This window comes from Drosophila sulfurigaster, chromosome 3, assembly GCF_023558435.1.
Source record: "Drosophila sulfurigaster albostrigata strain 15112-1811.04 chromosome 3, ASM2355843v2, whole genome shotgun sequence".
In the NCBI taxonomy this organism is placed as follows: Eukaryota; Metazoa; Arthropoda; class Insecta; order Diptera; family Drosophilidae; genus Drosophila; species Drosophila sulfurigaster.
The window spans coordinates 13,893,669-13,911,431 of NC_084883.1; the positions used below are offsets into that span (position 1 = coordinate 13,893,669).

At 36.8% G+C, this 17,763-nt stretch overlaps 2 protein-coding genes across 2 annotated transcripts; both read right to left on the reverse strand.

Annotated features, from left to right (window-relative positions):
* Window positions 1-595: 595 nt before the first annotated feature.
* Window positions 596-1,891, reverse strand: LOC133844825 (antigen 5 like allergen Cul n 1). The gene is made up of 3 exons (XM_062279091.1): window positions 1,707-1,891; window positions 1,248-1,651; window positions 596-1,058 (listed from the first exon to the last, which is right to left on the reverse strand). The coding sequence occupies exons 1-3, from the start codon at window positions 1,863-1,865 to the stop codon at window positions 662-664; spliced, it is 960 nt and encodes a 319-aa protein (XP_062135075.1). The 5' UTR covers window positions 1,866-1,891; the 3' UTR covers window positions 596-661.
* A 1,335-nt stretch (window positions 1,892-3,226) lies between these two features.
* On the reverse strand, window positions 3,227-4,976 carry LOC133843192 (leucine-rich repeat and immunoglobulin-like domain-containing nogo receptor-interacting protein 3). Its single transcript, XM_062276628.1, has one exon. The coding sequence runs from the start codon at window positions 4,739-4,741 to the stop codon at window positions 3,302-3,304; it is 1,440 nt and encodes a 479-aa protein (XP_062132612.1). The 5' UTR covers window positions 4,742-4,976; the 3' UTR covers window positions 3,227-3,301.
* Window positions 4,977-17,763: the final 12,787 nt, after the last annotated feature.

Here is a 17,763-nt window from a genome sequence, read left to right on the forward strand (position 1 = left end):
TATAGCATCCTCTTCAAGTTGATGTCAAAAGAAGTAAAGCAGCAGAGTGCTGTGTGCTGTAAGCTATGTGATATCCATCGTAATCGCAATAATTGCGAAACTGACATCAGGCATTAATAATTGGCGTTCTTTATACTGTCATCGAAAATTTATTTATGCGCATTCCCCAGTCGCGACAAGCTCGTAAATCTCACCAGATGTCCTGGCTTGCTTGGTTGGTATATTGGTGTCCTTCCTTCCTTCCTTACGTCCTCGTCCTGCCAACGTTTCTTCATTGGCCACTTTCTGCAGCAGCGTATTTACGACTATTGGCCCCACAGTATTAAAAAGTTTATTATTATTATTAATATTGCCTTTCATTTGTGCACAATTGACTGAACTCAAACAGTGAATGGCATTTGTTTACAGTCGATTTCTGTATTCAATTAAATTGCATATGCTCGTAGTTAAATATTTGTTGATGCGACAAAGGCAAATATGCTTCTGTGTGTGTGTGTGTGCTGACGATAGTTTTTCTGTGAAATAATCCTTTACGTAAGGAGCTGTGCACAATTATTGCTGAAGAGCAGAAAGGATCAAAGGAAAGAGAAAGCAATTATTGAAAAACACAATTCTGATATATTCAAATTGATGATAAACAATTTTGTGCTTATTTCCGACATTAAAGCTTCGCAGTTTCTTGACGTAAAACCCACTCTGTCATTTGATCAAGCAGATCATTATTCCAACGTTTGGGCTTTCGCGTTGTTTTCGGAGCAATTGTAGATTTTGTTCCATCCAGATCTGCATCTTCTAGATTGTGATCTTTGATGAGAGCACAGTCACCATATCGTTCATTTCTGACACACAAGTTCTTGAACTTTTTATCCGCACCACATTGACATTTATCGCCAGGCACTTTACCCAAAGCATAAGTCATTTGATTGTCCTGCTGATAGCAGCCATAGAAACAAATCATCAACTGAATGCGCCACGAACCTTCGGGATATTTGAGAATTGCGCAGCCCACGCGATCATTCAAGCCAGTCACCAGTTGTTTGAAGTGGCCAATCTCCTGGCTAACACAAATTATAGTTAGAAATATGTATTATTAAAAAAAAATAAGAAAGTTACAGTCGAGTGTGCAAAAGATACAAATTTAGTGCACTAAAATATACTACAATATATAAAAAGCTATACTTCGTATATGAATATACTACTTCATTCAAAATATACCATACGAATACCATTTAAAATAAAATACTCACCCAGCTGCTGATTTATTTGTGCTAAGTCCCTGGACGTTAACATATTTGTTTTGACTGAACCAACTCTTTATCTGTGAGCTTGCGATCTTCAATTCATCCTGAGGAAGGCTCTCGGGATATTTATTATAGGCTGCATTGTAGCCTGGCTTTGAGGCATTTGTTGTTGGATAGACCAGATCATTGGGTATGCTTAGATTGCACTTTCTTATCGCCTGACTGGCCACATAAGCCAGATTCTCATCCCATTTGATTTTGAGCATTCGTGCCGCAATTGGAATCAGCGTAAAGGTACCCTTTGCCACCATGTTGCGGTACGTATTGTGTTGTCTTATTATATTAAATTTCATCCGATCCGTTATGTCCGAAAGCTCAGCAGTCGATCTACCACATTTGATGTCACCTTGCTGCAATTCGTAATTATAATAGAAGTAAATGTATATGCATTTTTGCAGCACTTACTTTGGGATTGCAGGCCACGTGTTTTTCACCCCACTGTTCACAATAATTGGGTGCGGATTCTTCAACAATCTTCTGACAGACATTTGACTGACTTTGCACACCGAGGAGGCCAATGATGGCAATCGATGCAGCAAACAGTTTGCGGCTACAACTTTGCATTGCTAGTGTTTCTATTCAACTAAAGTTAATGTGCCAGCGTTCATTTAATTTTCAATCCTAAATTCAATTGATACGCCACAAATTCATTCGATGGGGCCTAAATGTAATAATATTTGTATGGTACCACGTAAGTAATAGTCTGTATTTATTAAAACCAAGTTTTATTGGTTCAGAATAGTTTACCAGGTAGAAACGAATATCATAGCTTAAATAGCTGTTTCATAGAGACTTTGTTACCGATGACCCAAATATAATAGCTTAAATAGCATATTGAAAATTCGTTTGCGTTCATATTTAATAATGATTAATTATATACAAACTAAGCCGACATAGTTAGCTGCTGGTAATAATACGGTAACAAATTCATCAGATTCATATCTATGAGTTTTGATATCTTTAGCTGCTGTAATAATCATATTGAACTGCTTAGTGAGTATTTTGAAAATCTAGTATATTTTAAAACAAATATGGTTGATTTTAAAGGTAATATTATACTTATTAATATACAAAGTATTCCCATTACTCAGTATTTTATTGGTATTAATTGATTTGGTTGACAATATGGTATATTTTGGTATTTCTATGGTAAATTTAGAATATAATAGTATATCGTTATATAAAGTATACCAAAATCAACATTCCGTATTTAATTGGTGTTCAGTATATTATTGATCTAAGCTGTTTTAGTTGCAAATCTGGTATAACTTTGTAGATCCAGGAAAATTTTTAATGAAATAGTATATCAATATACAAAATATACCAAAGGTTATATTCACTATTTAATTGGTATATTTGTAGAATCATACCGCAGTGTTTTACTTTTATTGAAAATAGGTAGCGGATATCTCACAGTTCAATACACTTGATTATGGCTTTCTTACTTGCTTTGTTATGCAAAAAAATTTGTCATATGCGATCGGATATTAAAGACAACCTCTTACATATTTTGATAATTAAAGTCAACTTTTTCTGCATTTAATTTCGATGCGCAAATTCATTTCAATTTCGCAAATAATGTCAGTCAACAATACGAGTAATGCAATTGCAAATTGTATTATGAATAAAGCTTCTAGGTATTATTGTTTGGACTGAATGTTGATAGCAAATGAGGAGAAACATCGTTATATATAGTATTCAGCTAATGAGCTTTCATTCCATTTTCTTTTATGACTAACTGGCATAAACACTAAACTGATTAAGCATGGAGCTTAGCAATTTCACTGTTTACAATTTGAACTGAAAATCTAGAAGAGCTAGTCTATAAAAAATGAATTCGCCGCGTAGTCATCGCAGGTGAAGAGATAAGCAAGTGGCATAGATAAGCCACAATTTTCAATAGTGTTTTTCGATAGAATAGTCAGTTTGATTTATAAAATGTATTTAAGTTATATAGTCTACAAAACTAACACAGACTTAGGTAATATAAGTTAAAGAGCTTAATGTACGTTCTCCTGGCGATTGGGTTCAATGGTGACACGGGCATAAGGACTGCCCGCTCCAACCTTGCGTCGCATTGTGACACCTCGATGTGGTCGGAGACCCATGACAATCAGATAGACGCCAGCGGCACAAAGGGCAATCAGTCCGAGAATGATAATGCCATAGATCCAACGTGGCCACTTTTCGCAGCTGAACTCGTCACGGCGCACCGAGGAGATGAGCATGCCACGCACTCTGGCTGGAAGCAGACAACGTCCGTTGGTCTGGATGTCCAGATTCTTGAGCCATTCTAGCTTGCAGTCGCAATGAAGCGGCACACCGTTGAGGTCCAGTTCGGTGAGTTTGCTAAAAACCGGCGACAGACTGGCATTAAAACTGCGCACCAAAGTGCCGCGAAATATGATCGATTTCAATGGCGGAAGCGTTTGATTTCCACTCTCCGAAACGAAGGCATCGCCATCGATATAGTTGAGACTGCGTGTGTTCTGGAAACTCATTGATTCCACCGCATGAAGCGAGGCCAGCGAATGGGCATCGATGCTGCGTAGCTGTGGCATGTCCTCCACGAAGAGTTGACGAATCTGGGACAGATGACGCGTATCCTCCGGCTGCAAATGCTGCAGGCGATTCTCACTGATGTCCAGACTGTGCAGCGATGCGGGCAGCTGACTGGGCACACGCTCGAACTGATTGCGACGCAGCGAGAGCTCGATCAATGGCGCCGTTCTGGGGAGTTGAAGTTCCTGCAGATTGCACGCATCCAGCTGGAGTTTCTGCAACTTCTGATTGATGCCAAAGGTGGTGTAGACATCCTGGCCAATGCTCTGATTTAGCTGGCGATTCCACGACAGCTCCAGCGTGGCCAGCACCAACAGCGGGGAAAAGATTTGCGATGGCAGCGTGTGCAGATTGTTGTGCTCCAGACTGAGCACCGTAAGATGGGGCAAACTCTGAAACGCTTGTGCGTCCAGCTGTTGAATGCTATTCCAGCTTAAGTATAGCTCACGCAGACTCGTCAAGCTGCCAAAGTTGTTGGCCGCAATCGAGCTGATGTTGTTGTGCATCAAGTTGAGCAGACGCAGACTATCGCTGGTAAACACTGGCGCACGATCCAAAGCATTCCACGACAGATCCAAGGTATCAATGTAGAGTGGCAGCAGACCCGTTAGATCCTCGGCCTTGAAGTCCTTATAGCTGCAATCAATGTGCAACGCACGCATGCCCCACGGTGCGGCACTCACATTGCTGCACTCACAGGAGAGGCGTGTGTTCTTATACTTGGCGGGATAACAGAAGCGATCCACTTCCTCATCATTAGCATCGATTTGCTCCGTTTGTGTGCCATCCAACAGCAGCAGCAGCAGCAACAGCAATCCACTGATGAATTTTGGTGCAAAGTTCAGTCTTTTTGTGGTGGCGGCTCTCGTCATCGTCATGGAGTTTGGGAGTTCTTTCTGGGAACGTGTTGACTACCACACTGCACAGTTAGCTGACAAATCGCTGTTGAATTTCTTTGCTGCGACACTTCCACAGATATCAAGTACAATATCTTATCGCAAGCACACAGAAAAGCTCGTGGCTTGTGCTCCACTTAGAGATGGGCGCGTGAGTGAAACTATCGAAAGGTCACAGAGAATGATCGATGGGAAAATACAAGTTTTACTATCAAAATTAGTAATCATAGAAAATATATATGTAAAGCACTAGCTTTCTCTTTTGAAAAATAACTCAAATTATTTATTCTTTATATCAGTAGTAAAGTTTGATAAATCGAAATCAATATTAAAATACGATTTTGAAGAGTTCAAAGAAAGGATAAATTAAATAAATAACAATTTTTCTTTTAATTTTATTCATCAATTTTTAATAATTTTAAATATATTGAATTATCAAATAACAATATGCTGTTATTTAATCTATTCTTAATGGTATTAAATGCATATATTGAATGGTCACTAAAACAAAAAGATTCTAAAAGTCAAAAAAATTCAAAATTTATTTTTATTATTATTTTATTTACAAAACAATTCAGAGTACTTAAATCTATACAAGCCTTAATTCAGTTGAGTTCGTTCCTTTCTTATGCCTCTTCTTCTTGTACTTCCTGCTAATTCCAAGTTCCATCTGCTCAATTCCTAAATTGTTCAACATATGCTCACAATAAAATTCACTTCCACTCATCGCCCCCATTAATGTGGTTAGTCATGAGTGCTGTTTTAGGAAAGGTGTGCATTCAAATGTTATGATAAGATAAGAGCAAAGCTTTTTTCTCGATGTCCAATTTAGTATCTCTCCCTCTCTCATTGCTGTCTCAGTCGCAGTCCCATATTATTTATCTAGTTCATTAATCATGGTTAGTTTTGGGACTAAGCTCTGGCGTAAACAAAACAAAAGACAATTTTGTTGTTGTCGCTGGAAAGAAGTGAGATTCGCTTTATTTCTATAATAGAACAGTTTTAGTTTCCATTGCATTCGTTGGCTTACATAGAATATTGATGAAAATTGGCCGCTGTTCTGTTGAGCCTTACCAGCCAAAAAAAAAACTCGATACTTTTCTTTCATTCTGTTTTTTAATACCTCTCAAAAGTTACGCTTAATCCCAGACAGCGTTTTACACGCTGACTTGCCACTGCGCCTTATCCAAGGGGATTTGTGAGGCTTTCCACAGCACCAAAATGAACACAAAATCAACTTAATTTCTAATTACAGACACTGCTGGTAGAGATTTGGGACGAAAGCCAACTTTCAAGTTGCAAACGAGTATTTTTTGATGATGCTTAGGCAGAAATGTAGACGAAGCAAATACCTCTTAAAATTAAGTAGGATTAATAAGAGATGTGAATGCAAACTTTTAAATAAATGCACTTACTTGGAATTGTGAGTCTTGTTTCCCTTTTTTTGCAGTTTGTTTTAACTAAATTTTGTTTTATACAGAATAGTTTCACTTAGAAATATTCTCTGATCTATCTTCTCTAAAAATTATTATTACTGTAAAATAAAATGTTCTTTTAATATTTACAATTTAAAAATTAAATTCATTTTAATTATCAGTTTTGTTTACATTTTACTATAAAGTTTTCCAGTTATTATTGCGTTTGCTATTTTTTTGTTTTACTCTTCAATTTAATCGATTGTTAACTCTGTTTTTTTCCTCTCGAATTTTCCTATCAATTTTGTTAAATGCGGTTTGATTGGTTTCCATTTGGCATGGTCTGTTTGCCACAAGAAAGAAGCTCTAGTTTATATGCTCTATAGTGAGGTTTTTTTTGTAGAGTTTTCCCATTATTCGGTGAAAATTTGAGCTGATTTTCATTTGGTTGGTTTGTGTCGGAAATGTACTTAAATGCGAGTTCGTGTACGAAATTTTCTTTGTGTCAATGGAAAATTGATGAGGCTCGCAGGCATAAGTACTCACACACATACATATACACATACACTTACACTCACACACACGTACACACAATGAATCATATGGCATAACACCCACACACATACACATACACTCACGCAAAATTTGCATAAATTAAAGACTTTCATGGAAAACTGTTTGCCGCTCTTGACTTTTGAGCGGAGACAGAGCATCAAATTACATGTGAAGAGCTAAAGGCATCAAGAGGCGGGAGGTGAAGAGGAGTCAAGTTGAGAGGCAGAAAGAGGAGATCTCATGTAAAGCATTTAATGAGCTCTGTTGCCAGCTGTCATGTGTGTGTGAGTGTATGCATGTGTGTGAATATGTTGTTGTGTACTGAAATTTTTGAAAATGCCAGGCACATGCTTCAGCCCCTTTCCTTTTCCTTCCCTGGCTCCACCATCGTCATGTCATTATTACAGGAAAATTTATTTTCAACTAAAAACTCATTAATTACATTGAAAGCTGATTACGTGAGTGTGTGTGTGTGTGCGCGTACTTAACAATAATTATGCACAATTTAATTAAAACTCAATTTGACGACCAATTCGATGTGCGCTCTAATGAAATTGTTAATTAATATGCCAAATTAGAGTACACACACGCATTTCTCTCTCTCTCTCTTTTACACACGCGAACTTCTCAATTTCCGGTAGTTTTGTGGTAAGCACAAGCGCAAAACCGAAAAAATCCAATTGAAAAATATCATGTAAGAAGGCTACAGACAAATGTGCTCGACCTTGAGTTACCCGCTATTCAATTTGAATAAGCGCAAATGAGAACGAAATTAATTTTTAAATATATCAAACCAATATACTGTAAAAATACTTAAAAATATACCAAGACTAATATTTAGTATATTTATATAGTGTATCATTCAGAACATACCATATATATACCGCAAAAATACTAAAAATTATATCGAAAACTCTATTTGGTATATTGATATACATTTCAAATATACTATATTAATATTCTGCAAAAATTATAAAAGTTATCTAAGTCTATATTTGGTATATTGATATTGTAATACACTTTGAATATACCACAGAGTATTAAAGATACCAGATAATCAGCCAAAGAAGTTAAGATCCCATCAATTTTCTTCGATTTACTTTGAGATACCCTTTTTGAATAACGGCAATATAATACGATATTATTCATAAAATATACCAAATTAATATACTGCAAAATACTAATATATACCGAGGGCTATATTTCGTATATTGATATAGTACTACATTTAAATTATATACCATAGAGTAATAAACATACCAAATTATCAGCAACAATTTTTATCTGACCGCAAACAAATTTTCTTACAATATTTTTGTTAGTTATTGGTGGACTAAAATCGCTACTCTCGCTTCAAAATGACTGTAATTATTGGAATTTATGTTACATACATAAAAATGCGCGCTAAACGTGCAGCGATGGAAACACACACACTCTCACACACACACACACACACACACACACACACTTGCAAACACAGTCAAGCTGTGCGCCGAAACGTGCTGAATATTTATGAAAATTTTAATATTAAATTGTGCTACTAGTTGCGAGACTGACTGAAGAGAAAAGTGGGTCAGACAGACAGGCGGTCAGTCGGATAAGGCTTAAATGCGTCAGCGAAATGATCACATGCAGCAGCAGTGGCAGTTGCATGCCACAAATAGTTGCAGCAGCAGCTGGAGTGGGGGCAAAATGCAAATGCAAATCGAAAACACAATGGAAAATCATTAAAAGCGCGTTCGTTATCCTGCAATTGACTTTAATGACGTCTGATTGCCTGCCAGTGTTGTGTAACGCCCACACACACACACACACACACATAGTAAGAGACACTCTCACACCCAAACACTCAGTCAGGGCACGCATCAGTTGACATCAATTGTTGTGCGACTTGAGCTAATTGAATCACTTGTCATGCATTTTGTCTAATAATAGCGCATTAAATTGCAATTTACGCTAATGCATTTGCCTGTTGGCAGCAACAGCAGCCGGAAGCGGTGAGGGGAGAGGGGAGAGGGGAGAGCGGAGAGTGAGTGAGAAGGCTGCTTTGCTGCGAAATGCAACCACATCCGTTAGCCGGAAGTGGCTTTAGCCAGCCAGTCAGCCAGCCAGCCAACCAGACTCAGTCTCTTTGCATTATGACGACACACAAGTACAAGTCCTTCAGTGCATATGTAGCGTATGCGTAATATTTTTCTAAATGCTCAAAAGTATGCAACACAAAACAGATAAAACACAGACAACGAGAGCGTATTTAATTGACTTTGAAATTGTGGCTGGGCAGAGAACAACGCACTAACATTTGAAACTCTGTGTGTGTGTAAGTGTGTCGCTTAGTTGAGCACGGGAAATGCTTAAAAGGAATGCCAAATGAGCTCAGCGAACAATCAAAAAGGGCAAAGCGCACACACTACTAAGTGGGTCGCTCACTTCTAGTACGCACTGTGCTAAGAATTAAACTTAAATTGCGTTTGCAATGATTGAAAGAGTGTTTCATGTTCGGCCAGCTTCCGTTGACTGTTCTGTTTATTTACTGCGCTCAATTAAATATCAAATTTAAAGAAAATGATTTCGTCTAATGGCAAAACGTGCCACAAAACGACCTCGTTTCCTACTTCAATGTGCCTCGTAATGCCTTAACTAAACAATAGAGAAAACAACTCGAATACATGTGCGTTTCTGTTTGTTTATGCGTGTGACTGTGTGTGTGTGTGTGTTTGGCAGACAAGACGAACAATTTAATACATTCATTTGATTGAAATGATAAAAGCCAAAGAGAAAGTTAACTCACACACACACACAAAGAGGTTGAGTCTAATGAATGAGCATTGATAACGCATCTTTAACTCATATCAAACACACACGCGTGGAATTTACTGCCTTGTGATGAATATTCATACTTAATTGATATAATTGATTAAGAAATCATATACTATTTGTGTGCCTCACTGCTTGAGGCGTGTCTAACGCAGTTAAAGCCAATAATGTAATTTATTAGTGCTTCGTTGTTGCAAGTCAGTGAATTAATTCCAAAAGTTATATTTGTTGCAAGTCACAAAAGTAATTCAAAAGTTGAAGCAACATAAAGACTGAGAGTTTTAAACATTAGTTACGAACAATCGCTAAATATTTTAAATTGAAGTGATATCTAAAACAATCAAATATTAAACAAGTAAGAAAAAAGAGTGTAAAATATACCAAATTGTCAGCCAAAGGAACTAAGAACCATAGTAAGTGGGCGTTTTTGTCCATACAAAAGTATTTCTTACATAATTTCTATCTAATCGCAACCAAATTCAGAAATCATAAGAACTTTAGTTATTACTGTATGTACCAAAATGACTCTAGCTTCAAAATTACGCTTGTTATACGATTTTTGTTGATTTGCGAGGGCCGAAGTGGGCGTGGTAAAAAAAACAAACTGAAACAAACTTCATCTTCGTACCAACATAACAAAAGCTGTCGAAAAAGAATTATATTCCCCTCTCTTATATTTTATAAGATATAGGTGTTCATATGGATATACGGACAGACAGACGAACGGATAGACGGACAGACAAACGGACAGACAAATATGACTAAGTCGTCTCGGTTGTTGACACTGATGTAGTATATTGATATGTATACTTAATACGGTCGGAGATGAATGCTTTTTCCTGTTACATACATTTCCTACAGGCACAAAAATATTCAAAAATAGTTATTACTTATTTTTAGTTTTCAAAAAAGAGATCTTAAACTGCGATGTAGTAGAAAATGTTATGGATGATGTTTAATTTATTTTCAACTACTTTATTTCGCAATATTTATTCATATTTTAATTTGTTTTTTTTTTTTTAGCAAGCTTGAATACACTCTAATATAAGCACATTATAATAAAGCATGATGCGTAAAATGACTCTCCTTAGGTCAAAGTACTCAAATAATAATCACATTAAATACATTTTTTATGCAGACGCGTCAGCTTGTTGAACACATTTTATTTAATAGACGCTTTATGCTCTTCAAGAGTACAGCAATCATAAAATTTTTAATAATGCATAGGGCCATTCACCAGTTGATTTCATTTGCTGCTACACTTTGATGGCGAAATGTGATAAAATTGTCAAAGCGAAGTTGTGAAAATTCAGTCAAAATGCCATTTAGATGAAATCTGCAACTTTTATAATTTTCGAAACACATTTAAATTGAAAGATGAAATATAAAGTGCAATAGCAAGAAGAAGTCAAATAAAATATTTATATATCCAACATGCGCTACAATAAAAGTTAAAAGAGCAAACAAAGACATGTTGTGTTAGAAAAACGGACATTAAATGTATCTTGCTAACGTTTTACCTCAGTTGTTTGCATATCAACATATATAAAAGATAGTTGAAATACTTCTGTGTATACATATATGCGACTTTGTTCATTTGCGAAACATCTGGCGCTGCATTTTAAGTGCATTGCTGCTCTTGAAGCGGAATGAAATTTAGAAACCTTTGACGGCTTTTGTGGTATAAGTGAAATGTAAATACTGGTAATACACACACACACGCAGTCACACACACAAGAGAAACAAGCACAAACAAAGCGCAAATGCTTTAGACTAAATTGTGAAAGATTTACCAACGATATAAATCTCACAAGCAGCTTCACTGTGTGTGTGTGTGTGTGTGTGTGTGTGTCTATGTGATTGCCAAATATGTATTTAGAGCCACCTCTAAAATGTGCTGACGCTTAAATAACTGAGTGTGCCCCACGGCGTATGAGCAACCATATTACGTATACGCATTTAATTAAACAGTTTTCTTAAACTTTCAGATCGCAGACTGTCGGTGCTTTTAACTAATCGTTTTGCCGATGACTTGTTGCAACTTGCAAACGAACTTTAACTAATTGAATTTGCACTCGAAGTGCTTCGAATACCCTAAAGTTACAAAACGCACTGGAGTTTGCTTTAATTGCAAAGCTGTGCATATAATTAATTCCAGGATATTGCCTCGTCATTCTACAGATGATTCGCACTCACTTCTTATTGCAATTTTTCACATGAAAGGCAATTTACTTGCGACAACATCAACCACTTTTTTTTGCCCCTCATTCAACGAATGCATTTCAGTTCTGTTGTGTTCGGTTGTTTTGTGTTGTGTTGTGGCCATTGACGCCTTCACATTGGGCAAAATGAGAATGAGAATGAGAATTCAGTTTCATTTGCAAATGTTGTTCGACTGTCTGCTGGTTGGGTTTGCCAGTCAGCTTTTCACTTGTTTTTCTTTTCCGAAAAACTCTCACTTGCTGATGCTGCTGATGTTTCTGTTGCTGTTGGTCTGCCCAAAAGTTGAGAGTGCCTTTCATTTGCAATCGTTGTTGTTTGTCGTTGTTCTTCTCGTTGTTGTTGCAGCTTCAGTTCGCAGTATAATTTGATTTGTTTTGGTCCATTCTACTGTTTGTTCTGGCAATTGTTGCACCACTTTTTCTGACCTTTCACTCGACTGTTGCACGAAATGTCGAATTGGTTTTTTCTCAGTTACTGTTGCACTAATTAATTTTGCTGCTTCTCGGTACTTTTGTGGTGGCTCTGCTCCTGCTGTTGCATGCTGCATTGATTGAGACTCAATTTGTTGAGGCAACTAGCCATAAATGTGGAGGAGGGGGACTGAAATCGGGCACACTGCGCATGTCCTTCGCAGCCAAGAAGATTTATTGCCTTTGGCCTGCTAAGCTCGAAATTAATGTACTTCACAGTTGAGTTTAGCAGCTGCCAAAAACGAACCTTAAGATTAGCGTAGGCCCAACAATAAGCTCTCTGTATGCTGTGTGTGTGTGTGTGTTTGTGAGTGTGTATGTGAGTGTGCTTGTGTGTGTGGGACAGACTGTTTGTGCTTGGACCCTAATGAAGTTGTTTTGGGGGCGTGCGGATCGTCGTGCTTATTGGAGAAGACGAAGTACCGAAGTACTCGCTTGCACTTATGCTTACACCCAAAATACACACGAAAATCTAATAAGACGCTTATGTCTCTGTTTTCACTAAGTGCGTGTGCGTGTGCCAGAGTGTGTTGGATGTTTCGTGGGTGTTTGCTGCTCGCCCATGGATTTCACACCCTTTCAAGTGGCCTGTCAGCCTGTGGCGCCACCACACTCGAAACGGGGAAAGAGAAAGGGAATGGGAATGGGAACGGGAATGGCAATGACGCTGACCATTAGCCGGTGACAGGCAGCAGGATACAGCACACAGTACATAGAGGATACGGTGTGCAGGAGATACACAACAACAGCAACCAAACTAATTCATTGAGTTCAAAGGGGAAGTGGCAGTCATCTGCTTCAGTTCATCTGCTTTATGTTCTGTTTTTTTCCTCGCCATTCTCTAAATTTTATTGCACTGTTTCTCTGTTTCAATACCCGAATTGCTGGGTATATGAAAAAAATGAAATGAAATGGTAAAGATGATAGACGTATTAAATAAATAAAATAAAATAGTAGAACCGATTAAAACAGTCCGCTTGCAAAAATATCGCAACATGAAATAAATATTTTGAATTAAGGTAAATCTTATAGCTCTTGACTAGCACTTAAATTATAGCTTACAGTGATTTTGTAATTATTTGTCTGTTTTCAAATAATTGGAAAAATTAAGGAATTCGTATGAAAAATATTAAAAAATTTATATATTTGATATAATACATAGAAGAACGAAATTAAAAAAAAATGAAAGAATGTATATATTTTATAGTTAAAAATGTTTTAAAATAAATCTTAGCTCTGAATTTAGGGCTAATTCATAACCCTAAGAATAACCTTTACCTAATTTTCGTAAAAAGGGACAAAATTCCCATAATTCATCTGAGCTCTAAGCTATGATTGATTTAAAAAAAATTCTGTTTTGGGATAAATTATATAAATTCTTTAATTTTTTGTTTTTTTGTTTCTGCTATAAGAATTGCCTCTACTTATTTTTCCACTTTTCACTGTAAATAGTATCGTATTGATTCGAAACCTACAAATTTTTATGAAAATTTCCTGTCTAATCAATAATATCGACTAAATGAAGAGGCATCTGACTGTAAATTCGTATTTTTAATGACATAGATTATAAGTCAGCACGCTTATCAATTCAAAACTTTCATAAGCAATTACATTTTCCAAAAATATATTTATTTCTTTAACGGAATAATAATAGCGAACATGAAAACCAATTCTTTTACAACCATACACAATCTTACGATCTGAAATCAAAATAGAATCTAATGCAAAAAACTTAAAGATTATATAAAACCAATATATGATGACAATTTATAACTTTAAATTAAATTAAATAATTATATTTAATATCTGTTTCCTGCCTTGCATAATGGGTATCTGCAAGTCGGTCAACGGTGAACGCTGCTTTCTCATAAGCTTTATTTTTTTTCGTTTATGCGTTGGCCGAAATGTCCATTTGTAGTTTGGGACTTAAGAGTTTTGGTTTGCGCTTTCCCGTGGGCTGTGACTCCATTTTTCGCTGGGACAGCGTTTATTTTTATGTCCACGCTTGATTGGATCGTAAAAGTTGTGTGTGCAGTTGCTGGTGCTTAACTCGGCACTAGCTTGAAGTAGCTAATCATGCACACACACGTCCGCATGAATAACTCTAACTTGTGACTAAGAAGAGCATCGTGAGTAGAGCTTAATTCCCCATGATTTATTGCATCTGCATCTTTAAACTGAGACTGCCTTCAGCTTACTTTCCATCTATTTATTGTTTGCTATTGCATTAATTGAAATTCTTGAATAATATCATTTGAGTCAGACAGAGAGAATGAGGGAGAGCAAAGATTAAAAGCACATTTCTCTGGTAGTTATCATATTTCTGCACAATTATCAGAAGACTTGTTGTTGCCTGGCAATTAAATGCCAAGCCCGAGGCATGCATCAGTTGCATTTATCCTGTTGGAATTAAATTACCGCTAACGAGCGCAAGAGGAGGAACAAGTGGAAGGTGGAGAAGAGAACAAGAACGTGGGGGGGGAAGGTGACAGAGTTTAAGCCAGGCCAACTTGAAATTGGCTTAAATGACATCATTGCATTTTGTATTTTGCATACCATTGAGTAGGAGGCAAGTGAGGCAAGTGACAAGCGGCAATCGGAAAGCGGAAAGAGGAAAGAGGAAAACGGAACGACGCAAGCGGATGCTGCAAATGAATTAATTTTTCATTTATTTATGCTGAAGCAAGGTTGCAGCACCGACGACCGTTGCCGCGTTGAGAGCGGGCGCTTAATTAGGTAAGTGAAAGTGGCGCCAATGCCAAACAATTGAAGCTGTCAGACGCCGGGCGAAGTGGGTCAATTGCCTTGGGCAAACGATACTCGACTAGGTCTGCTCTGGTCTGTTCCTCTTCGCTCGCTCGCTCGCTGGGCGTGCTCGAGCATATTTTAAAAGAGAAACAATGCGGCAAGTGCCACCACCATGGAGAGCAATGCATTTGACATCCACATCCACATCCAAGACGCCAACGAAGACAAAGAGCGGACTGAGAGGCGGAAAGAGAGAGAGCAAGCTAGAGCTCTGATAAGTGCAGTCTAATTTAATTATGTGCTCAAATTCTGACAGCCGCCCATCAAAGTGTAATAACAAAAGATGCAGCTGCCTCTGGGAATCACTTCAGCTCCAGGCACTCACTCGGTTCACTCAAGTCTCTTCCTCTCGGTCTGAGCTCCCAGCTTCAACTTCGATGCGAGGACTCGACAGAGGTTTAAGAGGCGGATGTGTGTAATTGACAACGCTAAGCTCACTTCACAACAGAGCCATACACAAGCACACACACACACACACACGTGCTATACTCTGACATGTTAGATACACACACGCACTCACACACACACGAAGTGATGCCTAGAAGTAGGCTTCACTTTTTCTCTGTGCGAACAAAATTGCGAATTTTCATAAACTGCAATAACACAAGCTGAAACAGCAGATTTTAAATAATAAATCAAATCTGTCTTTTCATAAAATATTGTTATTAAAATAATGCTTAACAATGCTAGATAAATTAATTACCGTTTGTTACTTGTGAATTGCACTTTTCAATAACTGTTTAATTGATTTTAATGGATTGTAAAGTTGTTGTAATTTATTGTATAATTATAATGTTATACCTAAATTATCGTCTCGAAGCTGCGTTTATAATAGTATTTTCAATGTAAAACGCATAGGTCGTAACCACTGCTATTTCAAGGTTTACATCTATATATATGTATATTTTACTTTTCTATAATCGAAAAAAACTTCTTAAACCGCAATTATGTAAATGCCTAAATTGACTGCTGGTTAAATAGATGTCGAAATGTGAAATCATAAAGAAATAAATTTTTCTTCGCCGAAAAATTAAATTTAAATTTAAAGCAGTTGACGTTTACCAAATAAAAAAATATAGGTTTATTAAAAAATTACGAATTTATTAAAATGTTCTTCAGATATAAAAATATTTAATGATTATGTATAATGATATACATAATCATTTAATCATTTTATGCTGCTGTCATTGGAACTCGCAGATTGCAGATGAAGCATAAAGCGAGTACGTGCAATGTTTTTGCAAATTAAATTTAAATGTCAGCGCCGCAGGATGCACTTGAATCTTAATTGTATTTATGACATTTCACTCAGCTTTTCTCCCTCCCTCTCCCCCTCTCCTCCCTATCTGTCTGTCTGCCTGTCTGCTGCCTCGCTTGATCGCATTGTGTGTTTTTGCAATTTGGCATAATTGAAATTTTATGGTCGCTCCAGGAGCTGCACTTAATTTGGGAACAACAAATCTTATCAATGGGCCATAGAAATGAGAAACAGAACTCAACTTTGACTTTGAGCTGGCTGAATGTTTCGAAAAGAATGGCTAAGAAAGTAGGAGCACCTTGTCATTTGATCTAGATGTAGTCGTAAAGCCCCGAAACTGTCAATAAAAGTAACATGAGCCAGTCGACTTACTCGTAATTTATGTATCAGAATTTCGTTGGGTTTCTTTATTTGGAGCACAGAAAAGAAAGAGGGAGCGAGATGAGATTTGGCGTCTGTCTGGGAGCATATAATGTATTATGTATAATGTATAATGCACACACACATGACTATTTGAAGTGCTCCGAGGGGTGGCGCGTTTACAAGTTCAAGGACCAAGGACATGACTGCGCTACGTCTGCCAAAACAGCGCCAACGTGAACGAAACACATTAGCCAACTTTTGTGGGCGCCAAATGCGATGAGATGCGTCTTGTAAACATCGTATGTATTCATAGAAACAGGTGAGTCTAAGCGAGAAGAAGGTGAAGCAGGTGAGGCAGGTGAGAGGTATTCAGAGAGGCGGCTAGATTTATGCACTTGGTTTATTGAAAGTCGCTTGCCTGTTTAGGCACTCATAAATATTTTTTACGCGTTTTTATACCAGCACCTTGCTTAAAGTGATGGGGTATGATAGACAGCAGTTGCATGCTGTTGGGGATTATAAAAATTTTAGGGAATAAAAAGATAAAATACTTTTTTTTTCCTGTACACTTTACACTCTTTAAGAGATAATGAATTGTCTTTGATTACAATTTTTGAAAGTGTCTAATTTTATTCTTCAAATCTGCTTTTTAAATAAATATTTTGTCCTAGCCTTCTTTGCTATTCTTGCTTTATTTTGGTTTTATTATTTTGTGGTTTATTTCTTCACTTTTTGGAATTCTCTCAAAATAATTACAAAGCCCCAATTTCATTAATATTGCAAATCTCTTTGTCGTGAGAGAATCAATTTGCTAGAACAATTCTTCAACACATATCAATCTTTAAAATTTATTGTACTATTTTAAAAGTCCTTGTTTTAAGAGCTTAAATTTAGAAAAGAGAACGTTCAATAGTTCTTTGCATTTAATATATAAATTTATTCAATATTATTAAATTTCAACACAAATCTGACTTTATAAATCATTTATTGTACTATTGTCTTAAAGAAAACTGTGGTATGCAGAAAGTTTTGAAGTTCTTTAAAAGTTTCTTTAAATTTATTTGATTTATTTCATCTTCTTTTCGTGTTTATAAT